The sequence below is a fragment of the Microtus oregoni genome, unplaced genomic scaffold, assembly GCF_018167655.1.
Source record: "Microtus oregoni isolate MIOR12 unplaced genomic scaffold, Mior012 000002F_ref0000024, whole genome shotgun sequence".
NCBI lineage: Eukaryota > Metazoa > Chordata > Mammalia > Rodentia > Cricetidae > Microtus > Microtus oregoni.
In genome coordinates, this window is record NW_024543061.1 from 60,887,028 (window position 1) to 60,905,220 (window position 18,193).

The 18,193-nt window shown below is 40.5% G+C and overlaps 1 protein-coding gene across 12 annotated transcripts in view; it reads right to left on the reverse strand.

Annotated features, from left to right (window-relative positions):
* The window catches only part of Erc1 (ELKS/RAB6-interacting/CAST family member 1), a 360,167-nt gene that overhangs the window by 323,168 nt on the left and 18,806 nt on the right, over positions 1–18,193 (reverse strand). For 11 of the 12 annotated variants that reach the window (XR_005972232.1, XM_041630950.1, XM_041630933.1 and 8 more), the window contains exon 2: positions 1,305–2,127. The exons of the other annotated variant lie outside the window; for it this stretch is intronic. Coding sequence is in view for 10 of the 11 variants with exons in the window: in XM_041630950.1 (XP_041486884.1) it covers positions 1,305–1,973 (669 nt within the window). In the remaining variant the exon portion in view is untranslated. The remainder of the gene's footprint in view (positions 1–1,304; positions 2,128–18,193) is intronic. 12 annotated transcript variants of the gene reach the window in all.

The window sequence follows — 18,193 nt, forward strand, 5'->3', positions numbered from 1 at the left end:
TTTCTAAAGCATAGACATAAGAAAATACTTTATCTATTTCAAAATTTAAAAAATGCTAGTAATGTTTTTCCTCAATAAAATAGACGTTTCCAAGTCACTAGACAATAAAACTACCTTACTGGTCATGATATTTTCAGCAAGGCACATCGATGAGTAGGTAATTCAATAGAATCTCTGTTTAACACCAAAATTGCTTTAAATTTCTGTACAGACAGAGAGAGAGACTGAGAGACGAAGAGGCTACTCTTGAAAAGATCACCTTAGACTAGTGGTCAGGCAAGCTAACACAAAGCTACGTAAGCATTTAGGGTGGAGACAGAAGAGCTCCATGCCATCCTAAGCTACATATATAGGGGGAGAACGCTGAATTGACTTTAATTGTTTAAAAGCATATTGAACCTTTTATTTATTTACTTTGGTGAACCAATGAATTTTTTTTTATTAAAGTTACTTACAAGAATATGTGTGAGCCGGGCGATGGTGGCGCACGCCTTTAATCCCAGCACTCGGGAGGCAGAGGCAGGTGGATCTCTGTGAGTTCGAGACCAGCCTGGTCTACAGAGCTAGCTCCAGGACAGGCTCCAAAGCCACAGAGAAACCCTGTCTCGAAAAAAAAAAAAAAAAAAAAAAAAAAGAATATGTGTGAGGGGTTACTTACAGGAGTAAAGATGACTCAAATGTAATTGTGTTACCAAAAAACCCGCTCCAATACAGGTAATGACTCATGAAACTGTAACCCTGGAACACTCAAAACAATCTAAGGCAGCAAGACAGGTCCAAGAATCTCCTTCCACATGCTAGGAAACTGCTCTTCCACAGAACTGCATCTGCAGACCTGTGTTTGTTTGGTTTTAATTTTGAGATAAGATCTCAACATATATCCCCAAGTTAGCCCTGAATTCACTATGTAGCCAAGGCAGTACTCAAAAAATTTTAAGAGTTTTTTGTTTGTTTTTTTAGAACTCACTGTGTAGCCCAGGCTGGTCTTGAACTCACACAGATTTACCTGCCTCTGCATTATGAGGGCTGAGATTAAAGGCCTGTGCCACCACCAACCGGTTTAAGACTTTTTGTTTGTTTTAATTTATGTGTGTAAGTATTTTGCTTGAACATACCTGTGGACCATGTACAGGACCAAAATCTGGAAATAACTAAGAAAGTAGAAACAGAATTCTAAAGTAAAAAGGATAAAAAATAAAGGAACAAAGATGGGAGAAATCTAAGACAAGAAGGAAAAGGAATCCCTTGTTTTATTTATATATTTGAATTCAACCCATAAAGATAAATGTACAAATGAAACTAACCTGATTTTCTTCCTTCACAACTCGGAACTGTTCCTTCCAAATGGTGATTTTGGAAGCTTCATCTTTTCTCAAGGCTCGCTCTTTCTTCAGCTCTGGGCTCCAGAAGGTTTTGATGCTATTCATCGAAGAACTTAATTTGCTTTCCTTTACTTCCACATCCTTCCTCAAAAGATCATTTTCTCTTAGTACTTCCTTCAGCTGTGTCTGCAGATCCATGATGGTGTTATCTCTTGCCTGACGAAGAGAGTGAGGTACGGTGGACGCCATACTAACAGGAGGGAGGTGATGTTCTCCAAATGCTATGGTATCACTAGCAACCCCACTGCTTGCTATATTGGGGCTACTGCCCATAGCAGTCATCCTAACACCATAAGGCAGGCGTCCCCCAGAACGACCCAGTGTCATGGTGCTTTTAGGTGTTTCTGAACCCACGTTTTCATGGTCACTTAGGTACATGGGGCCAGATGTAGCATAGGCAGCATTTAAGGACTGTATGTTCTCCATTGACAGGGTTTTCCCACTGCCACCTCCAACACTGTTTCCAGAACTCCCTCCTGTACTATTTGTTCGCCGATGACCTAAGCGAGGGGACCGTGGAAGCCGAGGAGATCGCCCAGGGCTCTGGCTGCTTGGTTCCACTTTCCCTACTGATCGAGCACTTCCATACATGGTTGCAGGATGAACTTAGGGGCCAGAAATGGTGTAAAGCAAAAACAACAACGGAATTCCGTGAGGTTTCTCTATGGCTATAAAGTCAGCTTAAGGCTATCAAAAATAGCAGGTCACCAGTTGTCCAGTCTTGAAGAAATATCTTATGCCATATCTGTAATGAAAAGATCACACATTAAATCCCCAATAATAAATATTGCCCTTCTCAGAAATGTTCTATTACCTTTATTTGGGGAAGAATCTCCTTTCATTAGTATTCTCAGAGCTTTAAAAAAAATCACATTACCCATAATGCAATGTTTTTCTAACTGAAAATGTGAGAGTATCAACTGATAATTACAAAGTGACACACATCTGAAGAACAGAACTCAGACTATCACTCTCATAAGATCAATGTATAAATATCAATACTTGGATACATTATCAGAACTAATAAAAGAACTCAATACATTAGTCATATATAAGATCAATATATAAACATTAATACTTCAACACATTATCAGAACTAATAACAGCTCAACATACTAGTCAGATGCAAGATTAATATTTAAATACCAATACTTCCATATACACTGGGAATAACAATTAGAAAATAGTTTTTACGGTTAGGAAGATGTATCTATCCACGGGTAAAGTGAGAACCTGAGGACATAACCCCAGAACCCAGGTAGAACTGTATGCTACAGCATGCAGCTAAAATTCCAGTGCTCTTATGGAGAGATGGGACACAAAGAAGGGAACATTCCCAGAAGCTTAGGGGCCAGCTAAAGAACAAAGAGACCTTGCTTCAAACAAGATGAAAGCCGGACCAACACCTAAGGTTGATGACTGCCAACACTCAAACACATATTACACACACACATACACACACGGCAGGGTGGGGGGGGGGGTGGTGAGCGAGAAGGAGGAGGAGAGAGTAAGACAGGGAGAGAAACAGAAGAAAATAAGCTTTTAACTTAAAATAAACCCAGGCTGGGAATATAGATCATTTGGAAACAAGATCTGCCCAGCATGAACAAAGTTCTGGGCTTGAGCCCCAGCATTGCATAAAATGGATGTTATAGCACACACATACCAGTAATGACAGCACAAGAGGTAGAAACAGCAGGGTCAAGGTCATCCTCACCTACAAAGTTCAGTTTGAAGTGAAACTCACATACGTGAAGCCCTGCCTCAAAAAAACAAAGTCCTATCAACAGCAACAAACCTATATAATATTACCTTAAACATAACAAAAATCTTTAAGCATTTAAAACTCCATTGGAAGACATGAACTAATACCTCAAGAATAGATAGATAGATAGATAGATAGATAGACAGATAGATAGATGGTAGATAAAAAGTTAGCCATGCTCCCATATGAGAAAATAAATGCTTCTCGTGGGTTAGTTCTTCTCACAGCTCATTTGCACAATCCCAGGGGGTTTTCACATAAATCAAAAATGCTGATTCTAAAATTCAAATGGAGGACTAAAAGTACAATAGCCAAACTAGCCAAGCATGGTAGAGCAGAGGAGGCAAGGCAGTAGAATCACCACAAATTTGAAGTCCATGTGGTCTATAAACCAATTACCAAGACAATAGCCAAGGCCATATACTTAAAAAAAAAAAAAAAGACCACAAGATGAATTCATGAATAAAGGTGTTTGCCATATGTGGTGGTTTGAATGAGAATGGCCCCCACAAGCTCATATGCTTGAATATCTGTTGGTGAAATTGTTTAGGAAGGATTACGAGGTATAGCCTTCCTTGTTGAAGAAGGCATGTCACTGGACCATTCTGAGTTAGCTCTCTGACTCTCCTCTCGGCTGCTGCTCCAGATGTCTGCCACCATGTATGTCTCTGCTCTACTACTACAGACTCTTAACCCTCTGGAACTTAATGCCGATTAAACTCTTTTACAAGTTGCCTTGGTGTAGTGCTCTGTTACAGCAATAGAAAAGTAACTAATACCTAAGTCTGGTGAAATTAGTTCAATCCCCACAACCTACACAAAGTCAAGGGAAAAAGCCAGCTCCACAAAGCTGTCCTTTGACCTCCACTATGCATGATGGTGTTCATACTCACATACATATATCCACATATACACAGAGAATCAATTTTTTTATTTATTTATTTATTATGTATACAATATTCTATCTCTGTGTGTCTGCAGACCAGAAGAGGGCAGCAGATCTCGTTACAGATGGTTGTGAGCCACCATGTGGTTGCTGGGAATTGAACTCATGACCTTTGGAAGAACAGGCAATGCTCTTAACCACTGAGCCATCTCTCCAGCCCCGAGAATCAATTTTTTTTATAAATATTAACTTTATTTATTTATTATGTATACAATGTTCTGTCTGTGTGTATCCCTGCAAGCCAGGAGAGGGCACCAGACCTCATTACAGATGGTTGTGAGCCACTATGTGGTTGCTGGGAATTGAACTCAGGACCTTTGGAAGAGCAGGCAATGCTCTTAACCGCTGAGCCATCTCTCCAGCCCGAGAATCAATTTTTTAAAACAAGGAGAGGCTAGAGCAATGGTTCAGAGGTTAAGCACACTTCCTGCTTTTGCAAAGGACCCAGGTTTGGTTCCCAGCACTCCCATGGCAGCTCACAACCATCACTCCCCAGTTCCAGGAGATACACTGCCATCTTTGACCTCCATGGGCAGTGGGGATGCATGTAGCACACATACATTCATACACATAAAATAAAAATAACTAAATCTTTTTTTAAAGAAAAAATGGAACTAGATGGATGGCTTAGTGGTTAAGACCATTTGCTGCTCTCCCTAGGATGTGAGATCAGTTCCCAGCGCCCACAAGAGTGAAGCACAACTGCCTGTATTCCAGCTGCAGGAGATCCAAGCCCCTGGCCTCCACAGGCAGGTGTGTGCATGCACACACATACAGTCATACATTCACACAAAGTTCCATATATCCAATATAGTAAGAGCAAATACTTACTAAGACTATTTTTAGATACATAAAGAAGACACCCCCAGTGCAAGGTAAATTACAGGTCTATAATCCTTTATTTACAACATTTTTTAAAAACTAATTTTTAAAAAATATTTTTAATTATGAGTTGGGTGGTAGTGGCGCACACCTTTAATCTCAGCACTGGAGGCAGAGGCAGGTGGAGCTCTGTGAGTTCAAGGCTAGCCTGGTCTACAGACTGAGTGTCAGGACAGGCTTCAAAGCTACAGAAAAACCCTGCCTTGGGAAAAACAAAAAAAAGATTTTTAATTATGTGTGACTGTGAGTGTTCTCAGAGGTTGTCAGAGCCCTTGGAGCTGGAGTTACAAGTGGTTGTACACCATCTGATATGGATGTCAGGATCTTGGGGCCTCTGTAACAGTATAAACTCTAATACTGCTCTTCCTGAGGACCTGAGCTTGGTTCCTAGCATCCACATCAGACAGCTTACAACTGCCTATAACCCCAGCTCCAGGGGAATCAGACACCTCTGACCTTTGTAGACACTTTCATTCATGGACATACACACACACACACATACACACACCTAATTAAAACAACAAATAAATCTTTTAAAAAAATAGTATTTGCTGTTAGCCACTGAGCCATTTCTCCAGCCCCCCTCCTCACTTTTTGTAAACTAACTTAGCAGGTAAACCTATCATGATGCAAGGTTTCCTAGTGCTTTTATCTGTAACACTGTGCCTAGTATCATGCATTTCATCAATGAAATAATGTGGATGATCAAAAGATACTGCATAATGCCCAATCATATTCTGAGAAAAATTCTGGGAAACAAAGTTGTATCAGATCATCATATTCTCATAAAGAACTATAGGCTTTATTATAAAGACAGACATATCAACATGCTTATAATTCCAGCTACACCGAGTCTGAGGCAGCCTGGGCTACACAGTAAGACCACATCTCAAAAACTAAAGAAAGATAAAATAAATAATACAATTAAACCAGCTTGGCATAGCTGTATTTGTTTGTAATACTAAACAATGGGGAGAATGAAGGCCAACATGAGTTTTTACAAAGCAAGTTCCAAACCAAGCTAGGATATCTATATCAATATTAATAGATAGATAGATAGATAGATAGATAGATATATTTATATACTGAGATATATAATGTATCTATAGATATCTACAGATATATATCTCCAGCAAAACTCTGCCTCAGAAAGACAAACTGGAAAAAAATAAAATACAGACTACTGCCACTGCTCTTGGTTGACAGCCAGATCTTAATTATAAGATCTGATTTCTGAAGACACTACACACATTGGCCACAGAATACAAATCAAGTTGGTAGAGACCAGTAAGGTTCTTCCCTGGTACCTAGTTCTCATAATAGGTGCTATGCAGGCTACTTGAGGAGAAATAGAAGTTATCAACAATATTCCCCATATGTGAACAGCAATCAAGGGGATGCCACAGAGTTTATAGAAGTAACCAATCTCTTTCTGGTTGACTTAAGAACTGCTATAGAGGAGGAAACACATGCTGGTACTGAAAATCTGGCTAAGAACCTATGGTTGGGAAGCTCACAACCCAAGGGTGAACCTACTACTCTTTTTAAAAAAGTATTTTGCTAAACAGACGTAATACCAAGCTGCCCTCTAAACTCTCTCTGTAGAGTATTGCCACTGCCTGTTTCTTTGTGCAGTAACGGTGGTTAACACAGAAACTCACAGCTAGTCAGAGTGCAGACAGTATGTGACTGGGGAGCACTCAATTCCCAAAGGGACATCCGTATCACACCCCCTCCCCAAGGCTTGGGGACCATTGAGGAAGAGGAGGCGGAGGGATCTTAAGAACCAGAGGTCAGGGAGAACCCACAGCAAACAGTGTCTTCTGATGACAGAGCCACGACACTAATGCACTCACAGCAGCTGCGGCTTGCCTACACAAGATTAAGCCCGTCAACATTCTAACATTCAGTGGGGAGGACTTTAGAAAGCCCTACACATGCCCTTAACTGCGGGGCTATAAACACTGATGGCTTCTGGAAGAAAAGAGAGTCAGCTTTCTTTAGGGGTACAGTCCACTTTAGCTGACCATGTTCCAGTGTGTGGCTCAACTCCCAGAAAGTATATGAACAACACAACTGAACAAGAGAGAGAGACAAAGAGAAATTGGAGGGATTAAAATCCATAACCTGAGTTCCTTATATAAAATGGCTTTCACATCCACCATTATACTTTAAGTCCTTTCTGGTGCCGTCAATAATACCTAACTAAATGTAAACTCTATAAAAATAATCATCATGTTTATTATATTTAAGAAAGTGGTTGATAAGAAAGTTTTTTGTTTTGCTTTGTATTGTTTTATCTGAGACAGGGTTTCTCTATGTAACAGCTGTCTTGAAACTAGCTCTGTAGACCAGGCTGGCCTCGAACTCCCAGAGATCCACCTGCCTCTGCCTCCAGAGTGCTGGGATTAAAGGCATGTGCCACCGCAACCTGGACGATAAGAACAGTTTGTACATGTTCAATACAGATACATAAAATACTTTTTATCATTGGTTGGTTTGATCTAAATGCAGAATCCTCAGATCCAGTTCAACTGTGTTCACAACCCCATCCATCCTATACAATCCCCTCATCCTGCAGAATATCAAAAAGGAACTCTAGATCTAGAAAACATCATAATGAGTGAGGTAACCCAGACCCAGAAAGACAAATATCATGTGTACTCACTCATAAGTGGCTTTTAGACATAAAGCAAAGAAAAACCAGCCACAACTCACAACCCCAGAGAACCTAAGAGGACCCTAAGAGAGACATACATGGATCTAATCTACATGGGAAGTAGAAAAAGACAAGATCTCCTGAGTAAATTGGGAGCATGGCAACCATGGGAGAGGAAGGGAGGGGAGTGGTGAAAAATATATAGCTTAATAAAAACAATAAAAAATATTTTAAAAATTTTTTTAAAGAGGAATGTTACACACCAAAACCAATCACTTAGCATTTCACAGTTCTCCAAGCCCTGGCAATCAATCATTATTTCATACCTTCTCTCTGCCTATTCTGGACTTTTCATATACATGGAATTAAATGTGACCTTTTAGGTGAAAGATTAACAGCAGAGGGTGTCAAACTTTTTGCTATCTAAGCCATTTCACAACACTCCAAATACCACCTTTCATGTATGGTCTCAATGAGTTCTCAAAATAGAACAACAAAACTGAATTCAAGCCTGGGCACTACCATGCCACAACAAAGCTTCTAAGTCATAAAAAATATAAAATGTCCAACACATAACCCCAACCACAGATACACTTACTCTCTTACTCAGAATCCTGCAGTGTATCCCAAGTTAATATACATCCACAGATAGCAACTGTATGGACCCTTGAATTCTCACTCTTCCTACAAAAGCTAGAAGCAGCTCATCCCTACTACACTTCCTGGGCATCCTGCAGGGGCTATACTGCCTGATACCTCCTCTCTCTTCCTATCCCACCCAGCTTGCATCCAGAACCCCCCCCCGTCTGCCTCCCTCCCCTCTTTGGCCACATAACATCTCCCAGCTCAGCCTGTTTGGGCGCTGGGACCAAATCCAAATCGGGAGGGCAACCAGGAGGGCAGTAGTTCCTTTGTCTCAATAGCCTGGCTGCAGCAAGCAAGGTAGACCCTTTGTTTATGAGCTACCCAAGCAGCACAGAGATCCGATCTGGGCACCAGGAGAGCCATCATTGGGGTGAGTGAGTGAGGCGGCAGCCCGGAACAGGGAACTCAGACGTTCCTCATCCCTCCTACACTTCCTGGTCATCCTGCAGGGGCTATACTGCCCGATATCTCCTCTCTCTTCCTATCCCACCAAGCTTGCATCCAGAACCCCCCCCCCAGTCTGCCTCCCTCCCCTCTTTGGCCACATAACATCTCCCAGCTCAGCCTGTTCAGGCGGGCGCGGGGACCGAATCCGAATCGGGAGGGCAACCAGGAGGGTGGTAGTTCCTTTGTCTCAATAGCCTGGCTGCAGCAAGCAAGGTAGGCCCTTTGTTTACGAGCTACCCAAGCAGCACAGAGATCTGATCTAGGCACCAGGAAAGCCATCACTGGGGCGTGGCATCACTGGGAAGGTACATCAGTAGGCAAGGAGACCTGATCCTGTAAAAGAAGATCCATAGGAGACCATTCGGAGGAAGAGATGGGCAGGCGCCAATGCAAAAATTCACCCAACGATCTGAAAAACAACATGAAACCACCAGAACCCAGCTACCTCACAAAAGGAGGACATGAACACCTTAATCAAGAAGAAGTAGAAAAAATTGACTTTATGAAAGTGATAGAGGCCCTTAAACAGCATATAAAAAACGCCCTTTTAGAAATGGATGAGAAGTATAACAGAAAGTTTGAAGAATTGAGTAAATCAGTGAATGATACCCTAGGAAACCAAGGAAAAACAATCAAGCAGATAATGGAAACAGTTCAAGACTTGAAACCTGAAATGGAGGCAAAGAAGAAAACACAAACAGAGGGCCGGCTGGACATGGAAAATCTAGGTAAATGAATAGAGACTACAGAAACAAGCATAACCAGCAGAATACAAGAGATAGAAGAAAGAATCTCAGATTCTGAAGATAACATAGAGAAAATAAAGCACTGATCAAAGAAAACAGCAAGTCCAACAAACTCTCATCACAAAACATTCAGGAAATATGGGACACAATAAAAAGACCAAACCTAAGAATAATTGGAGTAGAAGAAGGAGAAGTGCAGCTCAACGGTCCAGAAAATATATTTAATAAAATTATAGAAGAAAACTTTCCCAACCTAAAGAAAGATGTACCTATGAAGGTTCAAGAAGCATACAGAACACCGAATAGGCTGGATCAAAAAAAAAAAATCCCCTCGCCATATAATAATCAACACACAAAGCATACAGAATAAAGAAAGAATATTAAGAGCCGCAAAGGAAAAAGGCCAAGTTACTTATAAAGGTAAACCTATCAGACTTACACCTGACTTCTCTATGGAAACCATGAAAGCCAGAAGGTCCTGGATAGATGTACTGCAAAAACTAAGAGACCATGGATGCAAGCCCAGACTACTGTACTCAGCCAAGCTTTCGTTCACTATAAATGGAGGAAACAAAATTTTCCAGGATAAAAACAAATTTAAACAATACGTAGCCACAAATCCAGCCTTACAGAAAGTAATAGAAGGAAAATCACTAACCAAGGAGTCCAACAATGACCACAATAACTCAGACATCTAGAGACCTTTCACCAGCGCAACTCAAAGAAGGGAAACACACAAACTCTACTACTAAAAAAGTGACCGGAGTTAACAACCACTGGTCATTAATATCACTTAATGTCAATGGGCTCAACTCACCTATAAAAAGGCACAGGCTAAGAGATTGGATACGAAAACAGGATCCAACATTCTGCTGTTTACAAGAAACACACCTCAACCACAAAGATAGGCACCTACTCAGAGTAAAAAGCTGGGAAAAGGCTTATCAAGCAAATGGACCTAAGAAACAAGCAGGTGTGGCCATACTAATTTCTAACAAGGTTGACTTCAAACTGAAATCAATCAGAAGAGATGGAGAGGGACATTTTATACTCATAACAGGAACAATTCATCAGGATGAAGTCTCAATCCTGAATATCTATGCACCTAATATAAAAGCACCCACGTACGTAAAAGAAACATTACTAAAACTCAAGGCAGCCATCAAACCGCACACATTAATAGTAGGAGACTTCAACACTCCTCTCTCACCAATGGACAGGTCAATCAGACAGAAACCTAACAGAGAAATTAGAGAATTAATGGAGGTAATGAATCAATTGGACTTAACAGACATCTATAGAATATTCCACCAAAATAGGAAAGAATATACCTTCTTCTCTGCAGCTCATGGAACCTTCTCGAAAATTGACCACATACTCGGTAACAAAGCAAACTTCCACAGTTACAAAAAAATATTAGTAACCACCTGTGTCTTATCAGATCACCATGGATTAAAGTTAGAATTCAACAACAATGCTACCCCCAGAAAGCCTTCAAACTCATAGAAACTTAACAGTCAACTACTGAACCATACCTGGATTAAGGAAGAAATAAAGAAAGAAATTAAAGTCTTCCTTGAATTCAATGAAAATAAAGAAACAACATACTCAAACTTATGGGACACTATGAAAGCAGTCCTAAGAGGAAAGTTCATAGTACTAAGTGCCCACTTAAAGAAAACAGAGAAAGCACAGATTGGAGACTTAACAGCCCACCTGAAAGCTCTAGAAAAAAAAAGCAGCAGACTCACCTAGGAGGAGTAGAAGACTGGAAATAATCAAACTGAGGGCTGAAATCAACAAAATAGAAACACAAAAAACAATCCAAAGAATCAAAGAAACAAAAAGCTGGTTCCTGGAGAAAATCAACAAGATTGATAAACCCCTATCCAAACTAATCAAACGGCAGAGAGAGAATATGCAAATTAATAAGATCAGAAATGAAAAGGGGGACATAACCACAGACACAGAGGAAATTCAGAGAATCATTAGATCTTACTACAAAAGCCTGTATGCCACGAAACTGGAAAATGTAAAAGAAATGGACACTTTTTTAGATAAATACCATATACCAAAGTTAAAACAAGACCAGGTGAACAATCTAAATAGACCTGTTAGTCGCGAAGAACTAGAAGCTGTTATCAAAAACCTCCCTACCAAAAAAAGCCCAGGACCAGATGGTTTCAATGTGGAATTCTACCAGAACTTCCAAGACCTAATACCTATACTACTTAATGTATTTCACAATATAGAAACAGAAGAGTCATTATCAAATTCCTTTTATGAAGCTACAGTTACTCTGATACCAAAACCACACAAAGACTCAACCAGGAAAGAGAATTACAGGACAATCTCACTCATGAACATCGATGCAAAAATCCTCAACAAAATACTGGCAAACCGAATCCAAGAACACATCCAAAAAATTATCCATTATGATCAAGTAGGCTTCATCCCAGAGATGCAGGGCTAGTTCAACACATGAAAATCTATGAATGTAATCCATCATATAAATAAACAGAAAGAAAAAAACCATATGATCATTTCATTAGATGCTGAAAAAGCATTTGACAAAATTCAACATCCCTTTATGATAAAAGTATTGGGAGAGATTAGGGATACAAGGGTCATATCTAAATATAATAAAAGCTATATACAGCAAGCCGACAGCTAACATCAAATTAAATGGAGAGAAACTCAAAGCCATCCCGCTAAACTCAGGAACACGACAAGGCTGTCCACTCTCGCCATACCTCTTCAATATAGTGCTTGAAGTTTTAGCAATAGCAATAAGACAACATAATGGGATCAAGGGGATTTGAATTGGAAAGGAAGAAGTTAAACTTTCGTTATTTGCAGATGATATGATAGTGTACATAAGCGACCCCCAAAACTCCACCAAAGAACTTTTACAGCTGATAAACACCTTTAGTAATGTGGCAGGATACAAGATCAACTCAAAAAAAATCAGTCGCCCTCTTATACACAAAGGATATGGAAGCAGAGAGGGAAATCAGAGAAGCTTCACCTTTCACGATAGCTACAAACAGCATAAAATCTTGGGGTAACTCTAACCAAGGAAGTGAAAGATCTATTTGAAAAGAACTTTAAGGCATTGAAGAAAGAAATTGAAGAGGATACCAGAAAATGGAAGGATCTCCCTTGCTCTTGGATTGGGAGGATCAACATAGTAAAAATGGTAATCCTACCTGATGGAGGAAGGTCATTGGCTAATAAAGGCACTGCCCTGGCCCATTTTATTGGTTAGAGGATAGGTGGGAGGAGTAAACAGAACAAAATGCTGGGAGGAAGAGGAAGTGAGCTCAGAGACTCGACCGCTTTCCTCTCGGGAGCAGACGCCTGAGAGAGACGCCATGCTCCTGGCTCCTGGGCAGACGCACGCTAAGAAGCTCCGACCCAGGATGGACATAGGCTAGAATCTTCCTGGTAAGCGCACCTTGGGGTGCCATACACAGATGATTAGAAATGGGCTAAATTAATATGTGAGAATTAGCCTAGAAGAGAATGGGCCAAGCAGTGTTTAAATGAATACAGTTTGTATGTTGTTATTTCGGGCATAAGCTAGCCGAGCAGGCGGCTGGGGTGCTAGGAATGCAGCCCCGCCACTCCAATTACTACACCTACCAAAGGCAATTTATAGATTCAATGCAATCCCCATCAAGGTCCCATTAAAACTCTTTACAGATCTTGAGAGGACAATAATCAACTTTATATGGAAAAACAAAAAACCCAGGATAGCCAAAACAATCCTATACAATAAAGGATCTTCTGGAGGCATTACCATCCCTGACTTCAAACTCTATTACAGAGCTACAGTGATGAAAACAGTGTGGTACTGGCATAAAAACAGAGAAGTCGACCAATGGAATCGTATAGAAGACCCGAATTTTAACCCACAAACCTATGATCACCTCATTTTCGATAAAGGAGCTAAAAGTATACAATAGAAGAAAGAAAGCATCTTCAACAAATGGTGCTGGCACAACTGGATGTCAACCTGTAGAAAAATGAAAATAGACCCATATCTATCACCATGCACAAAACTCAAGTCCAAATGGATTAAAGACCTCAATATCAGTCCGAACACACTGAACCTGATAGAAGAGAAAGTGGGAAGTACCCTACAACAGATGGGCACAGGAGATCGCTTCCTAGGTATAACCCCAGAAGCACAGACATTAAGGGCAACATTGAATAAATGGGACCTACTAAAACTGAGAAGCTTCTGTAAAGCAAAGGACACTGTCACTAAGACAAAAAGGCAACCCACAGACTGGGAGAAGATCTTCACCAACCCCGCAACAGACAAAGGTCTGATCTCCAAAATATATAGAGAACTCAAGAAACTAGAATTTAATATGCTAATTAACCCAATTAAAAAATGGGGCACTGAACTGAACAGAAAATTCTCAACAGAAGAAGTTCAAATGGCCAAAAGACACTTAAGGTCATGCTCAACCTCCTTAGGAATCAGGGAAATGCAAATCAAAACAACTCTGAGATATCCATCTTACATCTGTCAGAATGGCCAAAATCAAAAACACCAATGATAGCCTTTGCTGGAGAGGCTGTGGAGGAAGGAGTACCCTCATCCATTGCTGGTGGGAATGCAATCTTGTGCAACCACTTTGGAAATCAGTGTTTCGGTTTCTCAGGAAATTCGGGATCAACCTACCCCTGGACCCAGCAATACCACTCTTGGGAATATACCCAAGAGATGCCCTATCATATGACAAAAGCATTTGTTCAACTATGTTCATAGCAGTATTATTTATAATAGCCAGAACCTGGAAACAACCTAGATGCCCTTCAGTGGAAGAATGGATGAAGAAAGTGTGGAATATATACACGTTAGAGTACTACGCTGCGGTAAAAAACAATGACTTCTCGAATTTTGCATGCAAATGGATGGAAATAGAAAACACTATCCTGAGTGAGGTAACCCAGACCCAAAAAGATGAACATGGGATGTACTCACTCATAATTGGTTTCTAGCCATAAATAAGGGTCACGGAGTCTACAATTGGTGAACCTAAAGAAGCTAAATAAGAAGGTGAACCCAAGGAAAAACATATAGTTATCCTCTTGGATATGGGAAGTAGACAAAATTGCAGGGGAGAAAATTGGGATCTTGGGGGAGGGGTGGGATGGGGGTAAGGGGAGATGGGGAGAGAAAAGTGAGAAGGGGAGGATGGGGGAACTTGGGGAAACAGGATGATTGGGATAAAGGAAGGTTGGATAGGGGAGCACGGAAGCACAATTCTTAGTTAAGGGAGCCACCTTAGGGTTGGCAAGAGACTTGAACCTAGTGTGGCTCCCAGGTGCCGAAGGCGATGTCCAGTTAGTTCCTTGGGCAGCTGAGGATAGGGAACCTGAAATGACCCTATCCTATAGCAATACTGAAGAATATCTTGCATATCACCATAGAACCTTCATCTGGTGATGGATGGAGATAGAAACAGAGACCCACACTGGAGCACTGGACTGAGCTCCCAAGGTCCCAATGAGGAGAGGAAGGAGGGAGAAGATGAGCAAGGAATTCAGGACCACGAGGGGTGCACCCACCCACTGAGACAGTGGGGCTGATCTATTGAGAGCTCACCAAGGCCAGATGGACTGCGACTGAAAAAGCATGGGATAAAACCGGACTCTCTGAACATGGCGGACAATGAGGGCTGATGAGAAGCCAAGGACAATGGCACGGGGTTTTGATTCTACTTCACGTTCTGGCTTTGTGGGAGCCTAGCCAGTTTGGATGTTCACCTTCCTAGACATGAATGGAGGGGGGGAGGACCTTGGACTTTCCACAGGGCAGGGAACCCTGAATGCTCTTTGGACTGGAAAGGGAGGGGGAGAGGAGTGGGGGGAGGGCGAGAAGGGTGGGAGGAGGGGGAGGGAAATGGGAGGCTGGGAGGAGGGGGAAACTTTTTTCTTCCTTTTCTCAATAAAAAAAAAAAAAAAAGCTAGAAGCGAACCATGGAACGATAAGTAGCAATCTCTTCCTAGTTCCTAACAGGTGGGAGACAATAGCTCTCTACAACCAAAACCATCTTCCCAGAGAAAACACCAAGTACTCCTAAGACAAATGGAACTAGGAAATGCTTTAACAGCAACATGTTAGAGTAACCTACCTTAAATTAATTATAATTGAATAGGCTCGTGTAAATGTGCTATGAGACATTTGCAAGAAGATGCAAAAAAATGTAATAGACTACCATTAGCTTGTTAAAGCACTGCCATTAAAATTCTGGCCTAACCTCAGAGTCACTAGACTAACCTGCTGTGCTAGGTTATACTCCTCAGTAATTATCATTTATTATCTGAAAATGAGTTAAGAATTTTAAATATTGCATTTAAAATTTTTGAAAGAGTCTGTTTGTTTTCTCAAAAAGCTATAAAATTGCTGGGGTCAAGAAATATTCATTTTGGGGCTGGAGAGATGGCTCAGCAGTTAAGAGCACTGACTGCTCTTCCCGAGGACCCGGGTTCATATCCCAGTGCCCACATGGCAGCTCACAACTGTCTGAAAATCCAGTTCCAGGGGATCTGACACCTTCACACCAATGCACATAAAATAAAGCTAAATAAACCATAAAAAAAATTTAAAAAAAGAAGTATTCATTTTAAGTACTCTGTAAAAAGATTTAAAGATCATACTGAAGTACATACAATTTGGCAGAACTAAAATTTGAAATGAACTACCATTTTAAAAGGAAATTTCAATTTTTAATATTTTTATAGCAGTGGAGATTGAACCAGAGCTTGCACATGATAAGCATGAACTCTACTACAGAGCTATAGCTCCAGTTCATAAGTTTTGCTTTTTTGCTTGTGTTTTGAGACTGAATCTCATGTATTCTAGTCTCTCTAATTTGTCATGTAGCTGAGAATGGCCTTAAAGTTCTGATGTTCCTCCTTCCACTTTCCAAGTGCTTGGATTACAAGCATGTACCATCATGGCCAAATCTACAAGTTTCACTTTTTAAAGTAGTCTTCATGTTTAATAGGTCCCAAGGTAAATCTGCAATGATGCTCATTACTGTATCATTTATACCAGCAAGAATGTAAATTTCCAACAAGAAACTGGTTTAAATAAATCATGTTATTTCTAAACCCTAAATATGCTTATCTTTACCTGACATGCAAAGACATTTACAATATACTATAAAACAGAAAGGTAAGTTGTGAAAGAATGCATATAATAAAATCACTAGTATACAAAGTGATGAACATGCATGTGTCCACATACACACAGGTATAATTCCAGCCCTTGGGTCACAAGTGGCCAAAGCTAGCTAAGAATTTTTCTGTGATTTTTTTTGGCATGTATGCAATGTTTGCATGTGCATGGATGCATGATGTGTATGCACACACTTGTAGAGGCCATATGTTGATATGTTATCTTCTTTGATTACTCTCTTCCTTATATACTGAGGCAGGATCTTTCACCTGAACCCAGAGCTCACTGAATTGGCTAGTCTAGTTAAGCAGTCTATTCTAGGGATCGTCTGACTCTGTCTCCAGAGTTCTGGGATTAGAGGCAGGTGGGTAATTACCTGGATGCTAAGGATCCAAACTCTGGTGCTCATATTTGCATAGCAAGCACTCTTACCTGCTAAGCCATTTTGCTAGTTCCTTCTGAAATTTTTGTGATTTGATCGTGTAATTCTCAAGGGTAAGCTTTGGAGATGACAGTGTGTAGCAATATCAAAAGTATAACAAAAATCTGGGCCAGTGAAGACACCTCATTGAGTAAAGGTGATTTCCACCAAGTCCAACAATCTGAGTTCAATCTCAGAGATATGGGAGAAAGAAATGGCCCCAAGTTGCTGCCAATGGCTACACAGAAAATAATTAAAAAATTAAAAAAAAAAATACTGTTGCGTTAGGAAAAAAATCATTTACCACACCTTGTCACAGAGGTCAATCTACCTCTTTTTTTTTAAAGATTTATTTATTTATTTATTTATTTATTTATTTATTTATGCGGTGTTGTCTGTATGTATGCTTGCAGGCCAGAAGAGGGCACCAGATCTCATTATGGATGGCTGTAAGGAACCATGTGGTTGCTGGGAATTGAACTCAGGACCTCTGGAAGAGCAGGCAAGTGCTTTTAACCACTGAGTCATCTCTCCAGCAGGTCAATCTACCTCTGCCCCTTGAAGTCTCAGAGGTCAATCTCCCTCTGCCTCCCAAGTGTTGGGATTAAAGGTGTGTACTACCACACCCAACTACTCTCTTTCTTCCTTTTTTTTTGTTTTTTACTTTAAGAACTTTAACTTTTAGCTTGCATATATTTTTAACACACTGTAAGTCATTTAAAAGTTTTGTTTTGTTTTTGAATCTCTCTTTACTGTATCTCTCTCTCTTTTTCTGACCACATGAGCCTTTAAATTACTGAGCAATATAGGTAGGATTAAAGCCGTGGCTTTGCCAGCTAGATCCAGCCCATTCCTTAGCTTTCCAGCCTCATTCATGTGCCTTGTCTAACAAAATAAGAAAGCATTATTTTTATGGGTTTTTTTTTGTTGTTGTTGTTTTGTTTTGGCTTGGCTTGGTTTTTTGTTTGATTTTTCAAGACAGAGTTTCTCTGTGTAATAGTCCTAACTGTCCTGGAACTCACAGAGATCAGACTGCCTCTGCCTTCGGAGTACTGGGATTAAAAGTGTGCACCACCACCACCACCACCACTACCGATCT